This window comes from Scophthalmus maximus, chromosome 3 (assembly GCF_022379125.1).
Source record: "Scophthalmus maximus strain ysfricsl-2021 chromosome 3, ASM2237912v1, whole genome shotgun sequence".
NCBI lineage: Eukaryota > Metazoa > Chordata > Actinopteri > Pleuronectiformes > Scophthalmidae > Scophthalmus > Scophthalmus maximus.
Window position 1 is genome coordinate 16448034 of NC_061517.1, and position 24467 is coordinate 16472500.

Here is a 24467-nt window from a genome sequence, read left to right on the forward strand (position 1 = left end):
TATGTATGAGCTATGAGTCCTGTCCTCACAGAAAACATCCTGCAGCGCGTCGTCAGCACCCTGAAGTTCAGCTGGGCGTTCGTCCAGTCTCTCCTCGATGACCTGACGGAGGGGCTGAACTCCTTCTGCAAAGACAACCTGGACATTTCCAAAGTGCTGCGCTTCGAGCGAGCGCTACTCAAGCAGCAGCAAAAGAAGGTGGGGGGGAAAGGATGGGGAAGTGACAACTGGAAATTTAACATAGGTCTTGTTGAAAAGTTTTAGAAATCCTTGTGTGATACTATGCTTTGATTTTTATTTTTATGGATGCGAGTGCAATACAAAAAGAGTACCCCACACAATGTTGCAAAGGTACCAAACACCAAAATTTCTTTTTCATTTTTAAATTAACAAAAAGGAAATCACATTTATGATGAATGTTATCTTTCTTGTTTTGTTTTTATTCTCTTGGGTCTTTTGATAAAAAGGTTCTCAGTGTCACCTGGATAAATAAAGATTAAAACGCGAAAACAATGAATTATGAAAATACATATAATAAAGTGAAGTATGGTAGTTTATATAGTTAAGTATATACTTCCACACACAACAGCATCAGTATCGTGTTTCTCTCTCTTCGCTCGCTCCTCAGGGCAAAGAGGTGAGCCAGGAGAGCGTAAAGCAGTTTTATGAGAACTGGCTGTCCCGTCAGAATACACAGTCGTCACAGGATTACCTAGATGACCCCTTGCATCCTCCTCCCTCGCCGCCCATTGTCCACTCTTCACACCATGCGTACGCCAAGCTGAGGAACCAGGCCTCCAAAGTGTCCTGGGGCAGCAGCGTTTCCAGGTAGGTTACTGGACAGTTAGTGGAGCAGCTGGGCTTCAGTGGCTTTTTGCTGAAGAAACAACTGCCAATCATACAAATGTGCACAACACATCCACTTCTCTTTCAGACCACGTGTACTAATCTGCTCCCTCTCTCTCCTGCTCACCTGCAGCTGCATGACAGACGAGACGATGCTGGGCTCCCGGCAGCCGACCCAGGAGGAGCTGGACGAGCCTCCTGCTGTGCCGCCTGCTGCTGACCAGCTCAGGCGCCGGCTCCTGAAAACGACCAACGTTGACTTGGCCTCCTTTGAGACTGATGAACTTTCGCCAAGGTGAAGGAAAAATATTTAGGGGTTCACACACCGATTTGCCAAAAGGTTAGAGGAGATACTAAATACATACTCAAACACTCTTCATCGGGTACACCTATAAAATCAAATGCAATCCAATACGGCAACTCAGCCATACATTCTTCCTTTACAAAGTTATTGATGTTCAGTTTTGATCAACACTAATAAAGTGGTCAGGTAAATAACATGTAAAATAGATGTCAATTATTTACCTCTGGTAAGTCTTCTCCAGCCTGTCACCAACTTTTTTAATATGCATCTCCCCCCAAAAATGAGGCCCTGCACATAATGTCTATCTTTGTCTCAAAAGCTGTGAAGATGGCGCCGCTCCAGAGCAAGACCACAAAGAGGAAGAGGATGCTGGGGAGGACACAGAGGATGAGAGGAAACCTGAGCATGAACGTGACGACAGAGAGGAAGAGGAGAAGGAGGGACAGCAAGAAGAGGATCGTGAGGTCGAGAGAGAGGAGCTGGACGAGCAGCAACAGCGGAGAGAGGAAATTGAATGTGATGAATATTCAGGAAGCATCTCGCTGGATTTCATGGAGAGTGATGGAGAGAAAAGTCTCGACCTCGTGGAATCTCCCAGGCCTCTAAGTCAGGAAACGAGGAACCTCACTGCCAGCGAGCTGCTGCTCAACAAGTCCGTTGAAAGAAGAAACACATTACAAAAAAATTAAAGATTTGAGCATTATTTCTTCAAGTGAAGCTTCTAATCAAATCTATTTTCTTTCTTTCCCTCTCTGTCTTTTGCCTCCATCCTTCCCGCAGCATGTTTGAAAATGATGAGATCTCCGACTCGGACAAGTTCTTCGTGACGTTGCCGAGGCCGCTGAAGCTGCTGTTCGCCCTCTACAACACCATGGTGTCCAAATCAGAGATGCTGTGCTACTTTGTCATCATCCTCAACCACATCGTGTCGGCTTCGCTGCTCTCACTCATCCTGCCCATTCTCATCTTCCTCTGGGCCATGCTCTCTGTGCCCCGGCCAACCAAACGCTTCTGGATGACCGCCATCATCTACACAGAGGTGGGCTGTGAAGACAATGTCTAACATAAAAAAATGATATTCTTTTTTAGGGCGAACAGACACCAGAACTGCAAAATTAAACAAGTGGGCGAATATTTTAGGTTGTATTTCTAACGTTGCTAATAATGCATTTAAAATGGTGTTTCATACAGAAAGACAGATTATTTATTTACCTGCTCTAGAAATATATCTGAACTTCAACTGGAGAAAAATATTTTAAAGAACTCTTATCACCCCTGGTGTTTATCATTTATTTACTCTAAAATACAGAAATCTGTTAAGGTAAGCACTGATGTTTCTTACAGTTAAAGCACAATCCAGAACTCTTGACTCCTCCACCTCTGTTCTTCTCAGCTGACTGTTGTGGTGAAGTACTGCTTCCAGTTCGGTTTCTTCCCCTGGACCACCTCGGCCTACAGAGGCATCAACGCCGAGCGGCCCTTTGCCCTGCCCAACATCATCGGGGTGGAGAAGAAAGACGGCTACGTCCTCTTTGACCTCATTCAGCTGCTCGCTCTGTTCTTCCACCGGTCTATTCTCAAGGTGATCACGAAAGATGACCGTTGACATCCAAGTGCTCATTCAAATGTACTCGCCTGTCTTGTAAAGGACCGCCAGCACTAGTTTTGCATGTTCAAATTCCTCCTGTGTCTGTGACCGTGCAGTGCCACGGGCTGTGGGACAACAAGGAGGTTGAGATGCCTGATTTCTTCAAGAAGCTGAAGAAGAAAGTGGACAAGAAGAAGATGACCGGTGGAGATAAGATGGGCGGCAGAGGGAAACCAACACGTCGGCTGAAGTTCCTCCCTCTGCAGGCCTCCACCACTTCCATGTTCTGCAGACGAAAGAGAGGCGACTCTGCAGGATCTCAGCATGGTGAATATTCAGAAAAAACACGTTTTTTATTCAAATCTGACTGTATGGTTTTGCGTCACTCTACTCTCACAATATGTGACTTACACTTCTCCATTTCACGTTTGATTTTTTTTCCACTGGAGAGGTGAAGCCCAAGAAGCAGCACAGCAAGAAGACGAGACAGCAACGAAACAAGGCTCCGCTGACCAGGAAGCAGAGGATCCGCCAGGAGATCAGGGAGAGGATGCTACAGGCCAAAGCTGCCATCATAGAAGTGTGCGTTGTTTCTTCTTGCTTTTGTTTTGGTTCAGATGTGACATCTACAATGCGCTGCAGACTGCTGTGTCTGTGCCGTATGTTAAATAAATTGTCTTGTACCTGCAGAGGACTTTTCCTGCTCCTATGGCTTTCTGATACTGTTCTCTCTTCTCTTTTCCGTCTAGCGCCCTTCACATTTACTTACCCATCAGGCAGTTTTTCTACGACATCATCCACCCAGACTACAGTCCTGTGTGTGACGTCTATGCCCTCATGTTTCTCATCGACGTAGTCAACTTTATCGTCACTATCTATGGCTATTCGGCCTTTGGGGTTAGAGTCTGTTTCTGGTCAAATCCATACATCCATTTGAATCTCACTAAACTAGAGGCATTCATGAGGTATGAGTATGACATCTGTCAGGCTGACCTTTGTCTCTTTGCAGAAATACTCGTCAGCGGCCGACATCACAGAGTCCCTGTCGGAGGACCAGGTTCCAGAGGCCTTCCTGGTCATGCTGCTCATGCAGTTCGGCACCATGATAGTGGACCGGGCTCTCTACCTGAAAAAGTCCCTCCTGGGAAAGTGTGTTTTCCAGGTGGTGCTGGTGTTTGGCATACACTTCTGGATGTTCTTCATCCTCCCCGGGGTCACCGAGAGGTCAGGGGTTCACGCCTTACACTGGGTCGTTGAATTAGTTGTTGAAATCAAAAGTATTTTGTTTGTTCAATCGTTCATTTTGTTTAGCTGTGATAACACATTGACACTCTGCCCTGGAGTACAAGTCGGTTATGTCCACACAGAAACAAAAAGGCTCGGTCTCTATATCTGTAAAGAGCAAAAATGGCTTTACTTTATTCATTGAAAAAATAGAGGAAATGTATTCAGGTTCTCTTACAGACATTGATGGCTCCTTCTCTTGTGTTGTGTCTTTTATTTCTCCACAGGAGGTTTAGCAGGAATTCCATCGCTCAGCTCTGGTACTTTGTGAAGTGCATCTACTTCGGCCTCTCTGCCTACCAGATCAAGTGTGGCTACCCCAACCGCATCCTGGGAAACTTCCTCACCAAGAACTACAATTACCTGAACCTCTTCCTCTTCCAAGGGTACGACAACGGCTGAATTGTTTGATCAATACTAGTATCTTCTTTATAACGTGCAGTGATTGCTTCATCGTAAAAGACACATTATCTACTCTCTAGCTATGCGTCTAAATAGTCTTGAGTCTTGCTGATTGGTTTTCCGTTTGGTATTTAATGTCTCAAATTGTTTTCTGGTGCATTTTTAAAAAAAACAACTGTATTAATGTTGACATTTCCTCATTATTGTTGTCTCCTCTCCTCTTCCAGGTTTCGCTTGGTTCCCTTCCTGACGGAGTTGAGGGCGGTGATGGATTGGGTTTGGACCGACACCACTCTGTCTCTGTCCAGTTGGATTTGTGTTGAAGACATCTATGCTAACATATTCATCCTCAAGTGCTGGAGGGAATCTGAGAAAGTGAGTGAGACTACACAAGTACTGCTGCATCATCACATATTAAACGTATTTTGATACAACATAACCGTTGGTCAGAACAGATAAACTCTGATAAACTAATTGGGTTTTGTCATTTGTTCTTTTTTGCAAATCTTCTAGAAATATCCCCACATTCCAGGGCAGAAGAAGACGAAGGTGGTGAAGTACGGGATGGGAGGATTCCTCATCTTCTTTTTAATCGGCATCATCTGGTTCCCCCTCCTCTTCATGTCACTGGTCCAGTCAGCAGCCGGAGTCACCAATCAGCCAGTGGACGTCTCCATCCAGCTCAGCATCGCAGGATACGAGGTCAGGATTGAAACGAGAGCATTAACCCGTCTGCTAGTGTATCAGGCTGATTATATTCGAGACAGAACATAGGGCCACTCGCACATAGCCAAATATAGCTACCACGACAACCACCTCCCTGCAGTACCATCGTGTGCACGTTAGTGACTACGTTCTTACTTGTTTTCTCAGCCTCTGTTCACCATGAGCGCCCAGGAGCAGAACTTGGTTCCGTACACAAAAGCTGGATTCAACCGACTCACCAAAGTCTACGCCACTCATCCAGTAAGACGCACTTGATTTAACAATGAACACACAACAGAGACCAAATAAAATAACATTCACCACTATGTCAAGAAACCGAAGAAAAGGAATGCCAAAACATTGCTGCCTTTCTAAAGTTTGTCCACCAGAAAGAGGTTTGGTATTGGTTGGGCCATAATCATTATGTGAGCAATTGGTTTGGTCTTTTTGTGGCACATTGATGCTCTGAATCGATGTGTTAGTGCTGCAAAATAGAAAATAGGATTTATTCATCGAGAGTACTGTGATGAAATCTATGAAATGTTCTGCTCTCTCTTTCTCTCTCTCTCCCCCAGTCTGCCATGCAGTTCATAATGAACTACTATGCAGAGGACATTATTGTTGCCAAGGTCAAGAGTGATGCCAGTCTGCTCTGGAGCATAAGCCCTGCCAGTCGAGAGGCCATGATACGGGAGCTCAGCAACTCCTCTCACATATACATGACCTTACGCTGGACGCTGCTGAGGTCAGTGTGTGTGTGTGCGCACGTGCGTGTGTGTGTGTTTCATGGTGCAGTCTGATCGTCATAACAGGACCAATGGACTTGTATATGTGTAAATGTGAAAACCATGATAATATTATATATGGTCATATTCCTTTCTTGGGGATTCAGAAATGTATCAACCCTGGTTGTACTGCGTTAGTCTGAATATGGTGCATTTGACTATTAAGGAAGCCACTGCAACTGAGACGTACACTGTTAAAATTCTTTAGGGCCGACTTCTTCAAGAAGCTGTTCAGCAACTACATCTTAAAATCATCTGTCTCTCATTTTGCTCAGATGCACAAAGCTTTGGATAAACTTAAGCACGTGTCCTAAACTTAACACTCCTCCTCAGGAACGCGTCCATCTCACTGAACGCGGAGACGGTGGGAGAGCACACTGTGAAGTTTGAGGACATGACCTTGAGAGAAGGGATCGTCCACATGCTCAAAGGCAACAGCAGCGATCCTGTGTGAGTCTCAGTCCACATACACAACCAGCCGGTTTTTACTGTTATGAATGGACAATTAATATGAGCTCATACCTACAATTTCAATGAGTATGAGACTATATGAGTTGAAATACTGAATGTGCTCCATCACATATTTTCACAATTATTTTTACCATGTGTTTTTTGCTCAAAATGTGTTCAACCACCTTATTCTGCTCCGTAGGCTCATTCACTCTCTGCTGCCAAAGTTCCTCAGGGGTCCCAAAGGACCAGAGTCCAAAATGGCAACCAGGATGAAAGTAGGTTAGTTATACAGTTTATTTTACATTTACAATACTAGTTACGAGTAACTCAGTGATGTGTTGACTGGGGAAAGAATCCGCTGATCAACGTGATCAGTCCTGCAAATATACCTGCGGGCTAATTCCACCCCGGCGTGTCTTTCCCCAGAGCACTCTGACCGCCCAGACCTCCAGGCACTTTCTTTCTTCAGGCCCATGTCAGTCAAACTTCAACAGGTCAACAGGACGTCGGAGAAAGAGGGGGGCCAGTGGTGGGTGGTGGAGGAGTGCTCGCCTGTTCCCACTTCCTCTCAGCGCAAGTGTCACAGCATAGAGATAGTGGTGTTCAGTGATAAAGTCAGCCCCTCCAGCCTGGGCTTTTTGGCTGGACACGGGTAAGTAATGAGTCATCTTTGTTCCGTGACTCGACCCTCCTTCTTTTCAGATTTTAAAGAGACACTTCGACCCACAAATACAGTGAAACTTGTTTTTCCTTGTTTCAAAACTATTATTTTTTGCTGAGGTTTGAAAAACTCTGTCCCTGCTGCAGCTCTCCCCAGGGGGTTGTGCTTCTCAAAGAGCTTAAACTTTGAATATTAAAACATTCAACAGCACCGTCTTATCACACCTTATTTCTTACTTTTATACACCAGTTTCTTCTTTTTGCATGACGACAGAAGACTTTTGGTAGAAAAAAGGGTCTGAGTGATTTTTTGACTGAGCATTTCAAACACTGGTCTGCAGTGATACTGTAGATACCACTCTGATGTTAAAAATGTTGTGAGATTTTGGGAGAACTGTCCCTTTAATTTCCCAACTGCCCAGGTTAATGAAAGTTGATCATACATTTTAAGAAACATTTCTAAAACTTCAAGGGTCTTTTGAAAGGACCGTCACACAGACTCACCCTGTGCTCCTCTCCACAGCATCGTGGGTCTGTACATGTCCGTGGTGCTGGTCGTCGGAAAGTTCGTCAGGGAGTTTTTCAACGGCATCTCCCGGTCCATCATGTTCGAGGAGTTGCCATGCGTGGACCGCGTCCTGAAGCTCTGCACGGACATTTTCGTGGTCCGGGAGACGGGAGAGATGGAGCTGGAGGAGACAATGTTCGAGAAACTCATCTTCCTCTACCGATCGCCGGAGACCATGATCAAGATGACCAGAGAGAAGAAAGACAGCTAGGGTTCGACAGTACACCCTGCTACATCCCCCCACTCAGAATGGATTGTGTTAAGGCATATCAAACTTGGTGCAGTAAAATCAACATGAATGCAGTATGTGTGGTAAAAGTGTAAACTTGAAAAAAAAAATGATCCAGTTGTAATGAATAATTCTGAGTGAAATTAGAAACAATTTTTGACTGTTATATTAATGTTAACATCTGGCCATGGACATTTTTTTTTTTTAGTGGATCAGTGAAACATTTTTCAATGCACAATTCATAGATTAAAATTTTTTATTGATTGGATTTACAGACTGTTTTTAAGTTCAAAGAGAATATCCATGTTCTGATTGCCTTGTATGAAACTTAAGTTAGCTTGTTTACTTACACTTGTGCTCAGTTCCATGCAAAGAAAATTCACTCCTTTTAAATTAGTTCATTCAGGCAAATTATTCAGTTCATAGTTCAATAATTTACAATGCACTTAAACTGTTTCACCAATTAATCTGGACTGCAGTTAAATCAATTTAAGTGCCTGCTACTTTATTTGCCAATGTTAATGTAGTTTTTCTGCCCACTGGGTAATGCATGCATTTGATTTCGGATTCAGGTTTTTACTGTTGTTAAGTGCACACATCATCACACTCGCTGACTTAGATTCTGTCAGGAACATTTCAACGAACCCTTGACATACCTTGGGATCAACACACACAAACACCTCTGTACTGTAAATACAAACATGTCTACGTAGACTACCGCGCTGATTTATTTATATCAAAATAAAATTTGTGGTTAGACAAAATGGTTTCAGTGCCTCAATGTGCAGTGCTGCAAATACTGTGTTCACAAATACAAGGAAACAAAATGAATCTCAGATATTCATCTTTAATACAATTGTAATTACAAATGAAAAGGGGGGAAAACAGCAATTTCATTCAGGTCCCCATTCCAACAGGCCATCTTGATATCATCCATCTTTTTTTTCTTCTTCCTTCTCCACGGTGTGCGGGACAGGACAGGGGCAGGACCTCAACTCCAGGGACAAAAACATCTACATCATGGTCTCACATCCTGCAGGGAAAATGGAGCAGAAAAATAAAAAAACATGTTAAACATTATTAAAAAATGTATTTCTACCCCTAACAGAGCATAGAGCCCTTTCACGTCAGTCACTGCAGGGTTAAGGTTAATTTACTTTGACAGGAAACCTTGAACTCCAAAAGAGAAGAAATTTGAGAGAAAATGTATGTTTGGCTGAGCACTGACGGAAAGGCAAAACAACTGTGCACCTGTTGCACCGTAAGTTAAGTTTTCTGTCATGTCCACAAAATAAAGACATCATCGGATACAGAAAAAGTGTAATGAACTAAGAGTTTTGTTCTTCCTCTTGACCTTTTGCATCGAAAAAGATTTATAGTTTCCCAATTGATAAAAAATAAGGATGATAAATCAGGTCTTGGGGCTCATGCTCCAAACTGTATTTAATCTAAGCATCAGTTTAGACGAAGGGTATGGTTACAGGACCCTGGATTGAGAATATAAGAGCAGTGATTAGTGCCTTGTCTACACACACCAATAAGCAGCCATGTTTTCAAAGAGAGCATATCACTGGTAAAGGGGAAAAATACATTTTCTTAAATACCAGCAAATTCTGGAAGCAAACATCACACCATACGCAAACGTTTTCATGTCACTGTAGGTGTCCATGTGCCAAAGACTGCTGTGAGTGAACAGTTTTCAACAGGCAGAAGATCAGCAGCAGATCTTTAACACAGGAGGAACTAACCACGACATCGACTGCAAAGGTATTTGACATCTGACAACTACAAATATATTCAATCCAATACTGCTACTGCTACTTTAATCCTCTACATCATTACACATTCATTTCATGGGATAATATAGTCATTTGTACTCTGGAGCTGGAGTTACTTGTTACTCTGCAGATTTAGATTCTGCATTAAAGACGTTTCGTATGCCTCGGTCACCGCTCAATGTCACCGCCGCCTCTCCTTCGACCACACAGGCTGCCGTGGGCCACGATCAATTAGCCCGCAGATATGATTCAGTCTCTTGTAACTGCTGGCGTCATTACCTTATGTACTGCACTTACTTGCTATGCTGCTGCTTTAGGCTTGGCCACTTTGACGTTGGCTTCCGCGGCCTTCAGCGCCTCGGCTCTGAACTGCGGCTTCAGCGCAGCGCGCACCGCGCTGGCGCAGATAGCAGAGAAGCGGATGTAGCTGCAGAGAGGACACACACACACACACATGTTAGCCGCATGCTAAAGGGCAAACAATACAGAGAGCGTTCGGTCTGGAAAAAAGACAAGCGAAACTGCTTATTTGATAACAAATGACAGAGCCGGTCTGTTAGCGGAGAGAGTCGAATGTCGGACGGCTGGTTTAGCTAACTTCAACGCGACGTGGTAACGCTAACTCAGGCTAGTCACGTTAGCTAATATAGCTAGTCAGGCTAGCTATGTGGCTCCGATGAAAATTTGACAGCAAAATGACGAAAAAATAGTTTCAGTTGTGATACAAATTCATTATCAATAATGCCATGGCCGAAATGTTGACTCATATATATGTGTATCTGTGTTGTATTACCTTAGGCCTGCCTGTCTCCAGTATGCGACCATCTTGCCTCTGTTGTGGCTTCAAGGACAGGTCGGGTACGAGCGTGATGACGTCATTTGTCATACGCAGGCTCTCGTTTCTATGGTTTCTCCGCCCATCCAATGAGGACATTGCAGGGTCATGAGACGCTGCTTGAAGTACTTCGATGAATCAAAGACTTTGACAAAGACCCACACATGCCACTCACAACTATTTGTAAATGTAAATGTAATTTATTTTAACCTTTGGCCTTTATTTTTATTTAATTTTTAAAACGCACAAGCGTCACTTTGCTTTATTTGTTCCATACTCCTTCCATTTCTCTGTCACTACTTGTATTTCTTATTTATTTTCCTGTATGGGAGAAGCCAATGCAAAATGTCATTATACCTGAGTATTATTATTATTATTATCACCACATGACAGCAGTGTGATAAACAATATATTGGTATTGTAGTAAAGCGATATCACTGTATAAATGGATGTAGAACAGAGTAGCATAAATATAGAAATTAAGTGACGTGTTCAAATTCATCCTAATTTTTATTCACGTTTATGAATTGAAAGAAATTGTCATATCATATTGCGTGTGCTGGGTGTGAGGGCTCTCTGCCACCACCAGGGGGCGTGTCGACGCGGAGGCTGCAGTAATTAAAGCTTCTCATCCCCCGGCCCCTCCTTCCTCGCTCACACCGGTCACGCTGTCATCAGTCACCGGGTCTCCCGAGCCCTGACACAAAAGCCTGTTAAAATGAAGATCTGGGCGTCAGAGCATATTTTCAAGTGAGTACTTTAATATCTGTGATGATTGTTTACACGAACAGGGGGAGTTGAGTAACGGTTTTTCTCTCGTACAACCGGTTTGTTTGTTCCCTCCACCCTCGACGGGCAGCAGCCGCTAGCCTCCTTTAGCTGCTAAGGTTGTGTTAGGTAAAGTTCGGTAACTTCTCTCAAAGCCAACGGTTACGTTACATCGCCCTTTGTCCTGTGTGTTAGTTACAACAACCATCTGGTAAATTCAGTCCCCGTCGTAATAAAGTTTGAGGTTTGTCAACAAATATCAACGATCGATATTCACGTCCTTGTCCGTCCGTTAGAAGTGAACTAGCTTAAGCTAGCCGCGTTAACTTTTAGCTTAGCTTTCGCTGCTAGCCGTAAAGCTAACTGTAGCTAACCTGATGCTAGTTGCGCAATTAAGTACGTTGACTTTTCGATTTGCAAGCTCGTGTCAACATCTCATCCGCATGCTGACGGAAGGATCACCCATGTGCCTTTCATTTGTTTTCATTAACGTTGTCACGGAGACTACATTTACCCCTCGATGTGACATAATGCAGCTCGTTATGTAACGTCCTGTGGGCCTGTCAGACCAGATACACCACCATTAAAATATATATATATATACTACGATCCAACCATTCCTGGGATTGTAATTATTTTCAATCAATCGATATGCAGCGATATACGTTGGATATGTGTCCGTAGTCTCTGAACGAATCCATGAAGAAGCTGATGATGATGTGCGGAGGGGTCGTTCACAGGTCTGTGGCTCAGCAGTCACTTACTATGTAACACTGTAACGTAGAGCAAGACAAATCATGCAGGTAAACAGTCACATCCACTATGAAATATTTTCTTCACAAATTGCAAAATATGGGGTCCCGTGTAACCAGCGAACTATACCGTTACTCTCGTTTGAACCTGTTCACTGTTATTGGTTTGTATGAGGGAAACACAGTCATCATGTTTTTTTTCCCGGAGGAAATTGTCAAGAGAAAATTTGTTTTGCCATGTTTTAAGCTCGATAGTGAAATTCATATTACATTTACTATGGTATTTGCCTTTGTCAGTGGCCTGACCAACATGGTCAATCAATCTGATTCCCATTGCTTTATATCCAACACTTACTTTTATCATAGCAATTCATTCATTTTTATAGGCCTATCCTAAAAACAATGAGGAAATTTGTCATCGCTACATTTATTTAATAATTTCAACAAAATAGTAACATATTGTTTATAATGTAGACTTTCATTTTCAGAATTCAAGGTCACTGCACTTTTATTAAAGTGTAAATGCTCCTCATCTGGTTGAGCGGGTTCCCCATGAGGACTGAGTCCTCAGCAGCAGCCCCCCATCTCTCCCCTTTTCACGATTAGTCTGTCTGTCTCTCAGTGAAGGCAAATCGATATGCCCCACTGAGATATCACATCCTAACTCGTGTTCATCTGCAGTTTTGGGCAGAATGTTAAAGGTCCCGAAGGGGAACTTGCTGTTTCTAATGTCAGTATCGCTTATTGACAGCCACCCGTGGGAGACGGTGACTAAGGCGGCGATGCAGAAGTACCCCAACCCCATGAACCCCAGTGTGTTTGGTGTGGATGTTCTGGACAGAAGTGTGGACAAGGAGGGACGGTTACACAGCACCAGACTGCTCAGCACAGAGTGGGGATTGCCCGCCATGGCCAAGACTGTGAGTTGGATAATGAAAACAAACACTTGAGTTGAAAGGATGCTGTATTTCGATTGATAACATGAATTAGCATTTTATTGTACCAAACCTGAGTTGTGTTCTATCCTGAAGATGTTTGGGGTCACGAGAACATGCACTTATGTCCAGGAGCATTCGGTAGTGGACCCCAAAGAGAAGACCTTTGAGCTGAAATCTACAAATGTGAGTATTACTCGTGTACGGATCTTTTATAAATTAGAAGATAAACTTGCTCTTCAGCTGGAAAGACATTAGGCAATATGCTGTGTTGGAGCATCCAAAAAAATCCATAGTTTTTACTTTCCTCCCCTCTCTGTGAACCTGTCATTTGGGTGCATGAGAGTTGGGCTCTGTGGCTCTGCCGTTACTGTTGTCAGTGCAGTTACTGTAATATTAACTGTTATGTATGTAACCAATGTAAACATTATATATGATGTAAAAATGGCAACTTAATTTTTTTCTATCCAGATCTCCTTCACTAACCTGGTATCTGTGGACGAGAAGTTGACATACAAGCCACATCCGCAGGATCCGGAGAAGTAAATGACTTTATTAAAAAAAAAGATTTTGTGCAAACATACAAAAGACACTAGTAATTTGTTATTATTATTATTTCTTCTTCAGGTTAATTGTTGACCTTTGTATTTATGTGTTTGTCAGGACGGTGTTGACACAGGAGGCTCTGATCAGTGTGAAAGGTATCAGTCTGAGCAGCTACCTCGAGGGTCTCATGGCCAAGACCATCTCTGTCAACGCTGGCAAGGTGACTTCAAATCTTAATTCAACCAATAAAATTTGAATAAAAATCGCTCAATCTCCAAATGAGTCATCATGACAGTATGACATGACAAAATATTTAGGACACATTAAGTCAACTAATACGTTTGTCTGTGTCAGGGTCGGGAGGCGATGGAGTGGGTCATCAGGCGATTAAACACGGAAATCGAGGAGTTGGCGGCGACCGCTCGCGGCACGATGCGTGTTCCCATGGCAGCGGCTGTCGTAGACAAATGATCTCGCCCATCCTCCACCATCATGAAACCGGACTTCTCAAACTGTATTCCCCTCAAAGGGGACCGCTCTTCATCCAGCACAGCCTAGTAACCACAGCCCCAATGTTTGGTACGTTTGTTCTTGTTTGTGTGTCACAAGACGTCGCTGCCCGTCCTTCCCCATCAATCTGCGCTGAAGGGTTGGATACTCGACAGTGGGTAGTGATGGGGAGTATTGAGCTGATGACGGTAAAAGAACAACAACAGCAAACTGAGAGGGTTGAATTGAACTGCACTTGAAGCTCATAGGACTTGATCTTGTGATGTAAAAGCTCTTTCAGAAAAAAAAATTTCACACTGTGCCTTCACATCATTCATTACCTTCCTCTTTTCTATCTTTGTCTTCAAAATTTCATTTCTCTGAACTTCCCTTTTTATTGTTTTCAAATCTTTGTGAACAAGTTGAGCACTGGTAATGACAGAAATTAAGTCTCTTAAGCTTTGCACAGCAGAACTGGCCATAATAACTCAATTCCCAAACCTCACTAAGCAGACAGGCTTTAAGTAACTTGGATTGTACAGTATGTTACAAACTCCATCAGCTGTCTTGTGCTGTTGAAGCAGCAGCTTTTTTTTCTCTCCTTGGAATTTAAAAAAACTCCAGGATTTGAGTGTTTCTGTCACAGTTAAAGGATCCAAACAAAGGCAGCATCCCCAGGAACATCTGTCAACATGTCGCCTGAACAGGTTTATTTACTATAAATACAGACACAGCTCAAGGTCTTGACCGCCATATCTGAGAGCAGGTGAAGTGGCCAGAAAGGAAAACCAGTTTGTAGGTATACTTGCATGGTGCTGGAACACAAATGGCGGCTGTCTTGTTCCAGGTCATGTTCAACCAGCACAACCTGGCCCTGTGCCGTCAGGTGGAACTCTGTCTGTAATCCAGAGCACTTAAGAGGCACAGCCCGGCAGCGGGGGTTGGTTCAGATGAGGTTTTCTACAGCGATCGACGCCAGCTTAGACTTGTTTATCTGTCAAAAGTTTCACAGCATTTAAACAAAGTGGAAGAGGAGAAAGAGTTTTAGTTAAATTTACCTTTGTACCGTTGATGCTTGAACCTGGTGGACTGGACCTCGGAGATTTTTGTCCCTGGTGGTTGTTCTGGTCTAGTTTTGGTTTAAAATGACTTGATTTTTCTTTGTCTTCAACATCTTTTTCAGTCCAGCGTCACAATATAAGAAAATGCAAACTAAAATGTTGAACCTGTTTCCAACATGTACTTAAAAGTGGCAGAAGGTTCATATTTAAAAGCGCAGCACTGCATCAGCATGTTGGTGTTCAACATAGTGTTTAAGGTGTTATGAACGCTCAGCAGTGTTGTCGGAGGGGCACTGCAGGGTCATGTTCGGGATCATTGAGTGTGGAAAATAACCTGTATCAATTTAGTAAACCAAATCAGGTAACTTAGGTATTATTGATGAGCAAACTTGTCTTTAGGTGTTGATATTCATAGTATATTTGTATGAGTGAACATTGACAAAGGCTGTTAAAAAAAAAAAAAAAGTTTAGCTTATGGTGTTTTGCAAGTGCAATCTTTATACTACATTTCCCTGACTCTCACGTGCAACATTAATGGTGTAGTTGATCTAATAACCCTGTAACTATCCCCTATTCTTTCTTCTAACAAGGACATTCTTCAAATGAAAGTTGACAACTATTTTCCCTCTGTTAACACCACCTCCCGGTGGAGCTCAGCAGCAGATGCCTCCACACTTTGTATCTTGCTCAAACATCATGTTCTTAGTTAGTTCTTTTTCTTTTTCACACTTGATCCCAGTTCAACTGAGCTTTTCTTAACTTTCAATCCCATCATGCATTGTCCCGCCCAGGAACGTTCTGTGTAAAAGCCAGCTCTGCATCCCAAGCTGACCCGTCACCTGGTCAGTTATCCACACACAGCATCTCATTTCATGATTGACAAGTGTGGTGTTTTTTTCTAGGGGGAACATTTTGAGTACAAGTGGCTGTAAATAGGCTTCTATTTATATTTCGTTCGTGTTACCTTCCGGGAATGTGAACATGTAACAAAAAACAACAACAGGAAATATTTCAAAATAAAGAGATGTCATTGTTTCATGAATACGGTGGTGACGTGTTTGTTGAAATGTCTTGACTTCCACTTGTTCAAAGTCAAACAGAGTAATGTTGGTTTTTGGCTTGTCTTTAATTATTCTTAGATCTTTTCATTTGTGTGTTTTTTATCTTCATCCCTTGGCCTTTCAAAACAAAATAATTCTCTCCTGATGGTCAATGATGACTATTCCAGAAATCTCATCGACTATGACTAAAGTGGATCATTGGTTCAAATACAAATTAATCAAACCAAATTAATCAAACCAAATTCAACTGTTTGAATTCAAGACCCCGTGCACTAATACTAATTAAAACCCTCATCCCCCCGAATATTTTGTGTTTGTTAAGATTCCTTGTGTATATGTTTTGTTGTTGATAATGTTTCTTCTGGTGATAGTATGCTGCTTCCAACTGGCAAAATCATCCAACATGAGTAGAATTTGAATATTCAGTGGCCAATCTGCATACTCTACTAATCTGAGCCCTGGAACTTAACATATCTATATTAATGAAACTCTGAATGCAAATCTATTTAATGTCATTTACCAATATGTAGGAAATCAATCTGATCACATTGTAGGCTGTATACATATGAGATTTTATTTATTGCAGGCTTTGTCCGTGTTTATTTGACATGATGGTTGTGCATTTTTTTTTATTGTGTAGCAATAATTTGTCTTTTCCACTCTAGTATCCAGACTCAACTGGATACTTATGTGGTGTCATATAGATATATATGTGTATATATAGATGGATAGAAACATCTGTGTGTTGACTGGTGTGAAGTGTATGAATCTGAACTGAGATGAAAAGTCTTCATGGTTGATGTACCAGAGTTACTCAGTTCTGTTGGTTGAAGCCTCTGTCTGTCAGAAACACGTCAGCATCAGAAAACAGGGCTATGAATCCCTGTGAGGAACCAAGACAGACGGGTCAGTTTAAAGGTGTTTCTACCCTTGGTTGAAATTTTAGACTTAAAGAGTTATTTTTTGTAATAACCAATACTGACCTCCTGCACCTTCAGAACCGAGTTGACTAGCTGGGCTCGTTTCAGTCGGGGTAAAACGAGGCCTCTGCCCAGTCTCTCTGAAACGATAAATTGCAAGTCAACTCTGTCACATGTTTCATGATCATGTTCTGAAGAAAAAGAGGCCTTGCACGAGGTTGTACTTGAGTAACCATGTGGTGGTGTGAGACAAAAAACAGAGTTTTAATATTGCAGTGGTTTGTCGGCTAAAGTGGAACACTGTCAGAGTAAAAGGTGAATAAATAGAAATATAACTTGCACTCACTGTTCAGTATTTCCAACCCCATCTCAACAACTTTTCTGGCAATGTTTTCCAAAGCGTCGGTCTGAAAAGAGGATTGTGATGGTTAACAGTCTGGTCTCCCTCAGTTTGTGCGCATCACACAAACGGAACGTGATGCACTTTTAATTTTGTGTCACGTACCCCGAAGCTTCCCACTTCACTTCCTGCCAGCGTCAGTGTAAAACTGAAAGGAAACATCGGGCCGCATCGTCACTGTGGGTTTGAGTTTGTGAACTTGGGCTCAGGTGTGAGGTGTGTTTTGAAAATGTGCTGATGCTTACTTGTCTGTTGAAACGGAGCCTTTCACTTTTCCATCAGCAATCCACACTTTACTGCTTAATGTCAAGTCCTGCAAGTACGACAACCGATAGTTATTTCAATCGTGAAAAATCTGACGGTTATGTGTCCTGGTGTTTATTCTACAAAATGTGAGTGCAAATGGAAGCGTCAACCCCAAAAGACACTCGGTTTACCATGATGTAAAAACAGAAAAGAAGCAAATCCTCATCCTCAACATTTGAGAAGGTGTAAACTATGGACTGAATGATTACATTTTCTTTCTGTTTTTTTAGAGCACAGCAGGCAAACCCTTGCATGTATTAATTTTGCCCAGATTTGTATTTGCTGAAATATTAAAATGTTAAAGTGACTTTGAGGGATGCTACTTTTTTCCCACCAAAAATCAAATCTATTTCTGTCACATATCCCATGAGCACACGTCTAGGATTGAGGCACAACTATGAAACATCACTAGGCAGCTGCTTGCTGCACACGATGTGAATGTACTTGGACGAATACGTGCACGTGTTTCTTTTTGTTTATATTGACGGGACGGAGAGGAACAGCCACTCACAATATTGAGCTGGAACAGTGGAGTCTGGGTACCGTTCGGTTGGATGGCGAAGGCCTTGACGGCGCCCTGGATGCCCAGTTTGACTGCACCTGGCTGGAAGGAAAACATTGGCGTGTCTCTGGCATAAACATGCAGATCCATGAGCAGACCTGGAAACATTTTGGGAAGCTGCACAGCGCGGGAAAAAAAAAAGGTTGTTGGTTAATATTTCATTATTGAATATTTTGGTGATTTAATCAACAGTGCTGAGTGAAATAAGGCAGGTACACTGGAGAAAAGAGTGCGCTTTAGATTTCCCTCAAATTCAGGGAGGCGTTACTTTTCAGCACTGTTTTCTTGACCTTAAATCAAGTGTGAGGATGTAATCCTGATATGGATAAGCTTACCTGAGGAACGTAGGGTCCCATTAAGCTGGTATTTAGGTGCAAAGGAAAGCCTGGTGGGATCTGAGGAGATGAAACGACACGTCTTAAAACAAACCTAACTAAAATTGTCTTGTCCTGTCTTCTCTGCTTTCCTCCGGCCAGGTCTGCTCACCATGCTGTCGTCGATGAAACGCTGGAACACTCCGTATGAGTAGTATACGTATGAGGCAGAGTTCAGAGTGAACTCAGACAGGCCCACTGACAACATGAAGGCCTGCTGCTCGGGCATGGTGAAGGGCTGGGCCTCAAACGGAGGGTCCGCACGAGTTTTCTCACTGAAGAACTCGCCCTTTGAAATAAAGAGTTGCAAATTATCAATTGCAGCAATTGATCACTTGCTGATGTTGCTATTCCTTTTTAACATGCACAAGTCCTCATTACGGTATGAATGCCAGAGTATTTTAGTCATATACCTATAAGTGTGTGTATAAATCGTATTTAAAATGTTTAAATACTTTCTTCTTTTTTTCAAAGGTGTGAAGGAACGACAAGAACCGATGCGGCTGAAAGTCCCTAACATGCAGACAAACGCAGGAACTACTTCCATGTGTGCATCCTCACCTTGAGACCCAGATTCAAACTGGAAACATCAATGGTAGGTGAGGTGCTGAGAGAGAGGTTCATGGCCATAGCCGGATCCACTTCGAAGGAAACTGAATAAAATAGAAATCATTTGTAGACCGAATAATCTTTTCATGAATTTGAATATTTCTATCTTAAAGTAAAGTAACTTTTGGCCTTCGTAACAGATGTCAATATTTACAATCCTTTTTTATCTGGTGTCTTTATGAAAATGTATTCCTCTGCAATACCGTTCATTGCCTGTAGGTGGTACTCTACGCTTGCAATCAATTCCTCCACATTAGGGCAAATCTGGGGAGGGAACAACAATGCAAATGTCCTGCAATGTTCACCAGTGAACATGTCTACAGCAGATTTCACCTCTGTATTATTCTGATGATCGCACAAGGAAAGGAAAAGGAGAGGAGAACCACTCACTCTGTTCTCTATTTCTTTGCTGATTCGCTTCTTGAAATGCTTCACAAAACGCTTGAAAATCCAGCTAAGGACAAATGAAAATGCGGGGTTTATACCATGACATCAGCATCACTCCTCAGTATCTCTCTCTCCCCCTCTCTGAGGTTCACTGTACCTGGCTCCACCATGGAATCGTACGTCCACATCTCCAACTTGAGCTACACAATTGGCGCTAGAGACAGACAAATGGCCGTCAGCATCTTTGCCCAGCTCCACCACAGAGGTCACATCCACACCGAGTATGGCCATGTCGAACGATCCCTTGTCATGTCTGGAGAAAAAACCCACAGTACGAACAAATCAGTGCAATGTTGGTTATGGTGAAAATCAGGTATGAACAGCCACAGAAACATTCTGCCGTGTGTGTGTGTATCATATATGTATTATACATGACACCTGATTATATATCTTTTTAATAATACCAGCAACATATTCAGATTTTCTTCTTGCTAACCCCTACTTCCTTTTTTATTTATTTTTTTATTTTCAATACATTCTTATCGTAATTTATCGTCACTGGCACATAAACAATTCAAGGAACTCGTGACCAAATGATACACGTGAATCTGGCGTTAGAAAAGTTACAAGTCGGATTAAGACGACAAAATGTTGTCTTAGCTCTGTAGTTTATAACCAAAAGTCATTTTAATCCTTCATTATTTATAGTTCTTCTCCATAGTTTGATTCATACCAATTAAATGGACTGCAGATTTCAGGCCTCTATGTATAGGTCCAACCTTTTCACCAGTTAACTATTACTTTCACTTTTAACATTTAGTTTCACACAGATTCCCAGAGGCCTGCTAACACAAGGGGGAAGAACAGGAAGTCACCAAAATCACTGATAAGAAATTAGATAGTTAATTTTATGACACAACTTGTATTTGATTCAGGGTGATAATTGTTTTTTTTTTTTTACTTTTTGTGACGAAAAGAGTATAATGAAAATAAATAAAATTGTAATAGTTGGTGATTTTTCATCAGTGTAAGAATCTGACCTGACACCTTTAAAAAAGACACTTTTCTATTTGACCCCAGCTGTACATAAAGGCTCTTTTTTAATTTAATATCGGTTCCTCGCTAAATCTGGATGAGCATTTTTCAATCACCATTTCAAAATCAAGTGTGTTACTTTTACATTTTAAAAGGATTCACATGCTCTTTGGGGTAATGATGGTGAGGTTCACATTGTCTCAGTTTCTCTGAAGATTTGTCTTTTGCCTAAATGGAAAACTTTGACATTGCTTCACACCCTGCGTTGTGGAGTCTACTTGCCTTGCGATCCAGGAGTTTACTCGTCGGGCAGAGATTAAGGGAAACTCACATTATGCCAAAGTGTGTCATCCACTGTCCGCTTAGTGCAACACTGAGGCCTGACATGGATGTCTTTAATCCTGTGGCATCGGGATAGAAGTCAGCAGACGGCTCTGGAAGGTCACACTTCTCTATACTGGTGCTGGAGCACAGTGGGGAGAGAGCAGACAGGGGTTAGTATAGGTGGGGTGACACGTACCGGAATCATGCAAATAAATCTAGCATACTGTGCTACCGGTTTTCAAAATATATATATACACAGGAGTTTCACTTTTGTTAAATTCAGTCAAACACAACCTACTCCTTTTAGACAGTAAACAGTGTGAAGAGGTGATCATATAATTGGCATGTGAACTTTTGGAACATAAAAGACGCCTCAATGTTCAAGAATGTCAAATATAAGACCTACTTCGTCAGTGTGTAGTGGATGCTGCACCAGAAGCCTACGTTGACTTTGCCACTGATGTCCGGGAGGGTGACGTGCTCCAACATCTTCTGAATCCAGTCTGTACCTGCGTGCTTACCTGGGCCACACGGCACACGTATGAACTTTGAATTGCTGCGATTGAAATGTTTCTTATACGAGTACAGATCACACGGTGGGATTTTGTGCTACTACCTTATTTTTGTGCTTGGATCCATTAGGCAACAGAATGGATGTAACACCACCTAACATTTCCTTACCGTACTGAAGGCCTTTGTTGGTCAGGATGACTTGTATTGCAGGATTTTCTCCATGTGCGCACGAGAAGAGCATGAGCACTGCTGTCACGGAGAGAAACATGTTGCTGGGCCCCCCTGTGGTGCAAGCAGCAGCTATAATTTACTACAGTAAATAACCACAAAACTCAAAGATTTGCTGTGTCAACTACATTCGGTGTTTAGCATAATTTTCTAAAGTCAAACACCCTCAATGTACCTGAGTAGTGGTATGTAGCATACCTGAATCACTGCAGGATGGAAAATGGTTCTTGGCGTCTGTTCTACATGTGAACAAATGTCCTCTCGGCTTCTCAGGCTTTTGATTCATACGCGGCTTGTGCTTCCTGTATCACTGAGAAGTGAAACTCACCAACATGTGACATGGGAGATGCTGCTGCGTTGGTGTGTTGGATTTTGATTCAGCTCTGACTGCCTGAATCGGGTGGTTGTCAGACTTTCACTACATTCAACAGCTGAATCAAATAGGACCTGTTGATAGAAATATACGTACACGTCTGTACTGAAAGTACAGTAGAAAGTAGACTGTTGTAGGTGCATCTCATCAGAAACGAGCTTTGCAGCAACATCCTCATTCTTAGAAATAAAGAAGTGAAACCTACTTCATGTTGTGTTGACTTTAACATTTTGAATCTTAATTAACTAAGCGAAGACAAGGATCGAGAATTCTTCTTCTCCATATCCTGTTGTTTTTTTCTTAGAGTTGCCGAGCTCACTGATGTGATCAGCGCCATGTTTTCGTGCGGTCTGTTACGAGCTGCTTTGGAGGCCTCTGCACACAATTTGTCACAGGGGAAGTTTGACAAGGCCCACATCAGTAGAAACAAAAGAGAAAGTCAAACCAGCAGGACCTCGGTCATCCCCATGGGATATATTTCTCTGGGCAAGGAAACATTAGAATCACCAGCCATAAAATATTTGATTTATTTATCTCTTAATTCAACAAGCTCCTTGTCTCACACACCATGGTTAGTTCCATTAAATCACAATTAACACGTTCAATAGGAAGAGCATATCATCAGACGGACAAATTTTCATACGCATTACACACTTAGGACCCATTTTCTTGCACTTTGAATTCACGTCGTCCAGAATGACACTTGAAACACCAAGAGAAAAACAAACAAGCCAACAGGACTACTAGCTACAGAGGCATAAGATGGAAAATAAAACACAACAAAAACAAACCGAAAAACAAAATCAAAAATAATAATTCTGTTTAAACAACTACACATAAGTTATTCATGATTTATTATCATCCACAGAGCATCATCTGATCCGAAGGGTGCCCTGCTCTCGTATTTTCTCTGAAGTGGGATTAATGATATATCTACTGTAGCAGCTCAAAAACCAGTAATAACATATTCACTCCATCGTTACATATTTCATTCCCCAGCAATAAACACGTACACACTCACAGTCGGACCCGTGGATCACTGGATCTGAGAACTTTGCATGAAGACTGATGTCTGGACAGGCTTGTTCCTGCCCGCATATTATTTTAATCAGACCCCCCCCCCCCCTTTTTTTAATGCGGGGTCTGTGTTCCTCTGTCCACTTAATAAAACATGGTTTCTGGAATGAGTCGACTAGACTTTACACTATGATTGTAGAGTTTATTATTGCACATTATCACGAAGGCAAAATAAAAAGAAGTATAGGCTACAGTTCACACAAATAATCCTCCTCACGCGCCTCTCTATGTCAAGTGGTCGGACATGATGTTTCTGATAAGGTCTGCGTCGTGACAGCCTGCCAGGGTGCGGCATGTTGGGCCGCCGCCGCTCGGCAAAGGTCATCAGTGAAGCTCTCAGTCGTGGATATTGTACCTGTACGCCTCTATGAGTCCTTCAACTGAGTGGATGAAGCCAGATATGGCGCATATGCCTCCGATAACGAAAATGGCCACGTCGAAGAAGACGTGGTGCCACAGGAGGTTCCTCCACTGGAGCTTCAGGTGGAAGAGGCTCGGCAAGAGGAAGCACAGGCCCGCGCCGGTGAGGCTCCCCGTCAGGCCCATCAGCAGGGCAAAGTGGGGGACAAACACGGCCATGAGCAAGGTGAAGACCACCAGGGCAACTCGGAGGCCCAGACCCCATGATTTCAACTGGCCACTGGGGCCGTAGCAGTCAGGAAAGAGGGCCCTGCCGCCGTCCTGGAACAAGGACTTCTCCAGGACCTCCACTGCTGCAAAGAAGGGCAACGGGTAGGACAGCAGCGCCTTGGCGACGAGGAAGAGGTTCACCACCGCCCGGATGGTTGAGGGCAGGTTATCCGTTATGACCTCTTTGGTGGCGTCCGCCCACGTCAAGTAGGCCACCAGGGCGAAGAGGCCCTTGAGGACGCAGGCGGAGATGTGAGTCCAATCCATCATGCAGTGGAACTCGCTGGGCCTCTGCATGTTGCCCTCCAGCGAGGGGAGGAAGATCTGGGAGGTGTAGCTGAACACGATGATGCCGATGGAGATGGGGAATTTCTTCACGTCGATGTAAAACTTGACCTTCTCCCAGGCCCACTCGCGCGCCCTGGAGAGGCAGTAGGCGATGACGAGGACGTTGATGACGAAGTGCGCCAGGGTGCAGAGGAAGCTGAACTTGGACACGGCCTTGAGGTTCTTCAGGAACGCGCACGGCAGCAGCGCGGCCGTGGCCACCACGGACCAGGCCTTCTGGGAGACGGGGAAGCCCGGGAAGCTGTTGACCATCAGGTTGCCGCTGACGACGACGTAGAGGATGCAGGTCATGACCAGCTCGATGATCTGCGCCACGTTCACCACGTGGCCGC

The 24467-nt window shown here is 43.1% G+C and overlaps 5 protein-coding genes across 5 annotated transcripts in view; 2 read left to right on the top strand and 3 right to left on the bottom strand.

The window, feature by feature from the left end:
• The window catches only part of si:dkey-11f4.7 (piezo-type mechanosensitive ion channel component 2), a 28893-nt gene extending 20385 nt beyond the window's left edge, over nt 1-8508 (top strand). The window contains exons 38-56 of the mRNA XM_047330773.1: nt 32-198; nt 629-828; nt 980-1141; nt 1470-1802; nt 1931-2189; nt 2544-2732; nt 2855-3065; nt 3188-3320; nt 3488-3635; nt 3748-3962; nt 4250-4408; nt 4652-4799; nt 4938-5126; nt 5298-5390; nt 5705-5874; nt 6248-6364; nt 6567-6646; nt 6794-7019; nt 7551-8508. Coding sequence (XP_047186729.1) covers nt 32-198; nt 629-828; nt 980-1141; nt 1470-1802; nt 1931-2189; nt 2544-2732; nt 2855-3065; nt 3188-3320; nt 3488-3635; nt 3748-3962; nt 4250-4408; nt 4652-4799; nt 4938-5126; nt 5298-5390; nt 5705-5874; nt 6248-6364; nt 6567-6646; nt 6794-7019; nt 7551-7806 — 3455 coding nt within the window. The 3' untranslated portion in view covers nt 7807-8508. The remainder of the gene's footprint in view (nt 1-31; nt 199-628; nt 829-979; nt 1142-1469; nt 1803-1930; nt 2190-2543; nt 2733-2854; nt 3066-3187; nt 3321-3487; nt 3636-3747; nt 3963-4249; nt 4409-4651; nt 4800-4937; nt 5127-5297; nt 5391-5704; nt 5875-6247; nt 6365-6566; nt 6647-6793; nt 7020-7550) is intronic.
• A 143-nt stretch (nt 8509-8651) lies between these two features.
• On the bottom strand, nt 8652-10535 carry atp5f1e (ATP synthase F1 subunit epsilon). Its single transcript, XM_035644288.2, has 3 exons — nt 10396-10535; nt 9900-10029; nt 8652-8857 (listed from the first exon to the last, which is right to left on the bottom strand). Exons 1-2 carry the CDS (start codon nt 10425-10427, stop codon nt 9903-9905), a joined length of 159 nt encoding a protein of 52 aa, XP_035500181.1. The 5' UTR covers nt 10428-10535; the 3' UTR covers nt 8652-8857; nt 9900-9902.
• A 494-nt stretch (nt 10536-11029) lies between these two features.
• Nucleotides 11030-16030, top strand: LOC118316453 (PRELI domain containing protein 3B). The gene is made up of 6 exons (XM_035644287.2): nt 11030-11187; nt 12709-12877; nt 12989-13078; nt 13364-13434; nt 13556-13658; nt 13793-16030. Exons 1-6 carry the CDS (start codon nt 11156-11158, stop codon nt 13907-13909), a joined length of 582 nt encoding a protein of 193 aa, XP_035500180.1. The 5' UTR covers nt 11030-11155; the 3' UTR covers nt 13910-16030.
• A 570-nt stretch (nt 16031-16600) lies between these two features.
• On the bottom strand, nt 16601-22063 carry bpifcl (BPI fold containing family C, like). The gene is made up of 16 exons (XM_035644286.2): nt 21906-22063; nt 21648-21761; nt 21373-21487; nt 20974-21105; nt 19765-19920; nt 19611-19674; nt 19424-19484; nt 19173-19264; nt 18724-18900; nt 18573-18632; nt 18187-18354; nt 17615-17682; nt 17475-17517; nt 17316-17376; nt 17033-17109; nt 16601-16932 (listed from the first exon to the last, which is right to left on the bottom strand). Exons 1-16 carry the CDS (start codon nt 21991-21993, stop codon nt 16864-16866), a joined length of 1545 nt encoding a protein of 514 aa, XP_035500179.2. The 5' UTR covers nt 21994-22063; the 3' UTR covers nt 16601-16863.
• Nucleotides 22064-22588: 525 nt separating this feature from the next.
• The window catches only part of LOC118317501 (vesicular inhibitory amino acid transporter-like), a 3739-nt gene continuing 1860 nt past the window's right edge, over nt 22589-24467 (bottom strand). The window contains exon 2 of the mRNA XM_035646252.2: nt 22589-24467. This exon is cut by the window's right edge and continues 214 nt beyond it. Coding sequence (XP_035502145.1) covers nt 23494-24467 — 974 coding nt within the window. The 3' untranslated portion in view covers nt 22589-23493.

Excerpts from the sequence above, each read along its gene's own strand:
- bpifcl (XM_035644286.2), bottom strand. The coding sequence starts at position 21,993 with ATGAATCAAAAGCCTGAGAAGCCGAGAGGACATTTGTTCACATGTAGA. Across the intron at positions 18,633-18,723 it reads GTTTCATCGACGACAGCATG|ATCCCACCAGGCTTTCCTTT; the intron begins GTGAGCAGACCT and ends TCATCTCCTCAG. Across the intron at positions 16,933-17,032 it reads CGGTTCTGAAGGTGCAGGAG|GGATTCATAGCCCTGTTTTC; the intron begins GTCAGTATTGGT and ends GGTTCCTCACAG.
- atp5f1e (XM_035644288.2), bottom strand. The coding sequence starts at position 10,427 with ATGGTCGCATACTGGAGACAGGCAGGCCTAAG. Across the intron at positions 10,030-10,395 it reads TGGAGACAGGCAGGCCTAAG|CTACATCCGCTTCTCTGCTA; the intron begins GTAATACAACAC and ends TCCTCTCTGCAG.
- LOC118316453 (XM_035644287.2), top strand. The coding sequence starts at position 11,156 with ATGAAGATCTGGGCGTCAGAGCATATTTTCAA. Across the intron at positions 11,188-12,708 it reads GCGTCAGAGCATATTTTCAA|CCACCCGTGGGAGACGGTGA; the intron begins GTGAGTACTTTA and ends GCTTATTGACAG. Across the intron at positions 12,878-12,988 it reads TGCCCGCCATGGCCAAGACT|ATGTTTGGGGTCACGAGAAC; the intron begins GTGAGTTGGATA and ends TCTATCCTGAAG.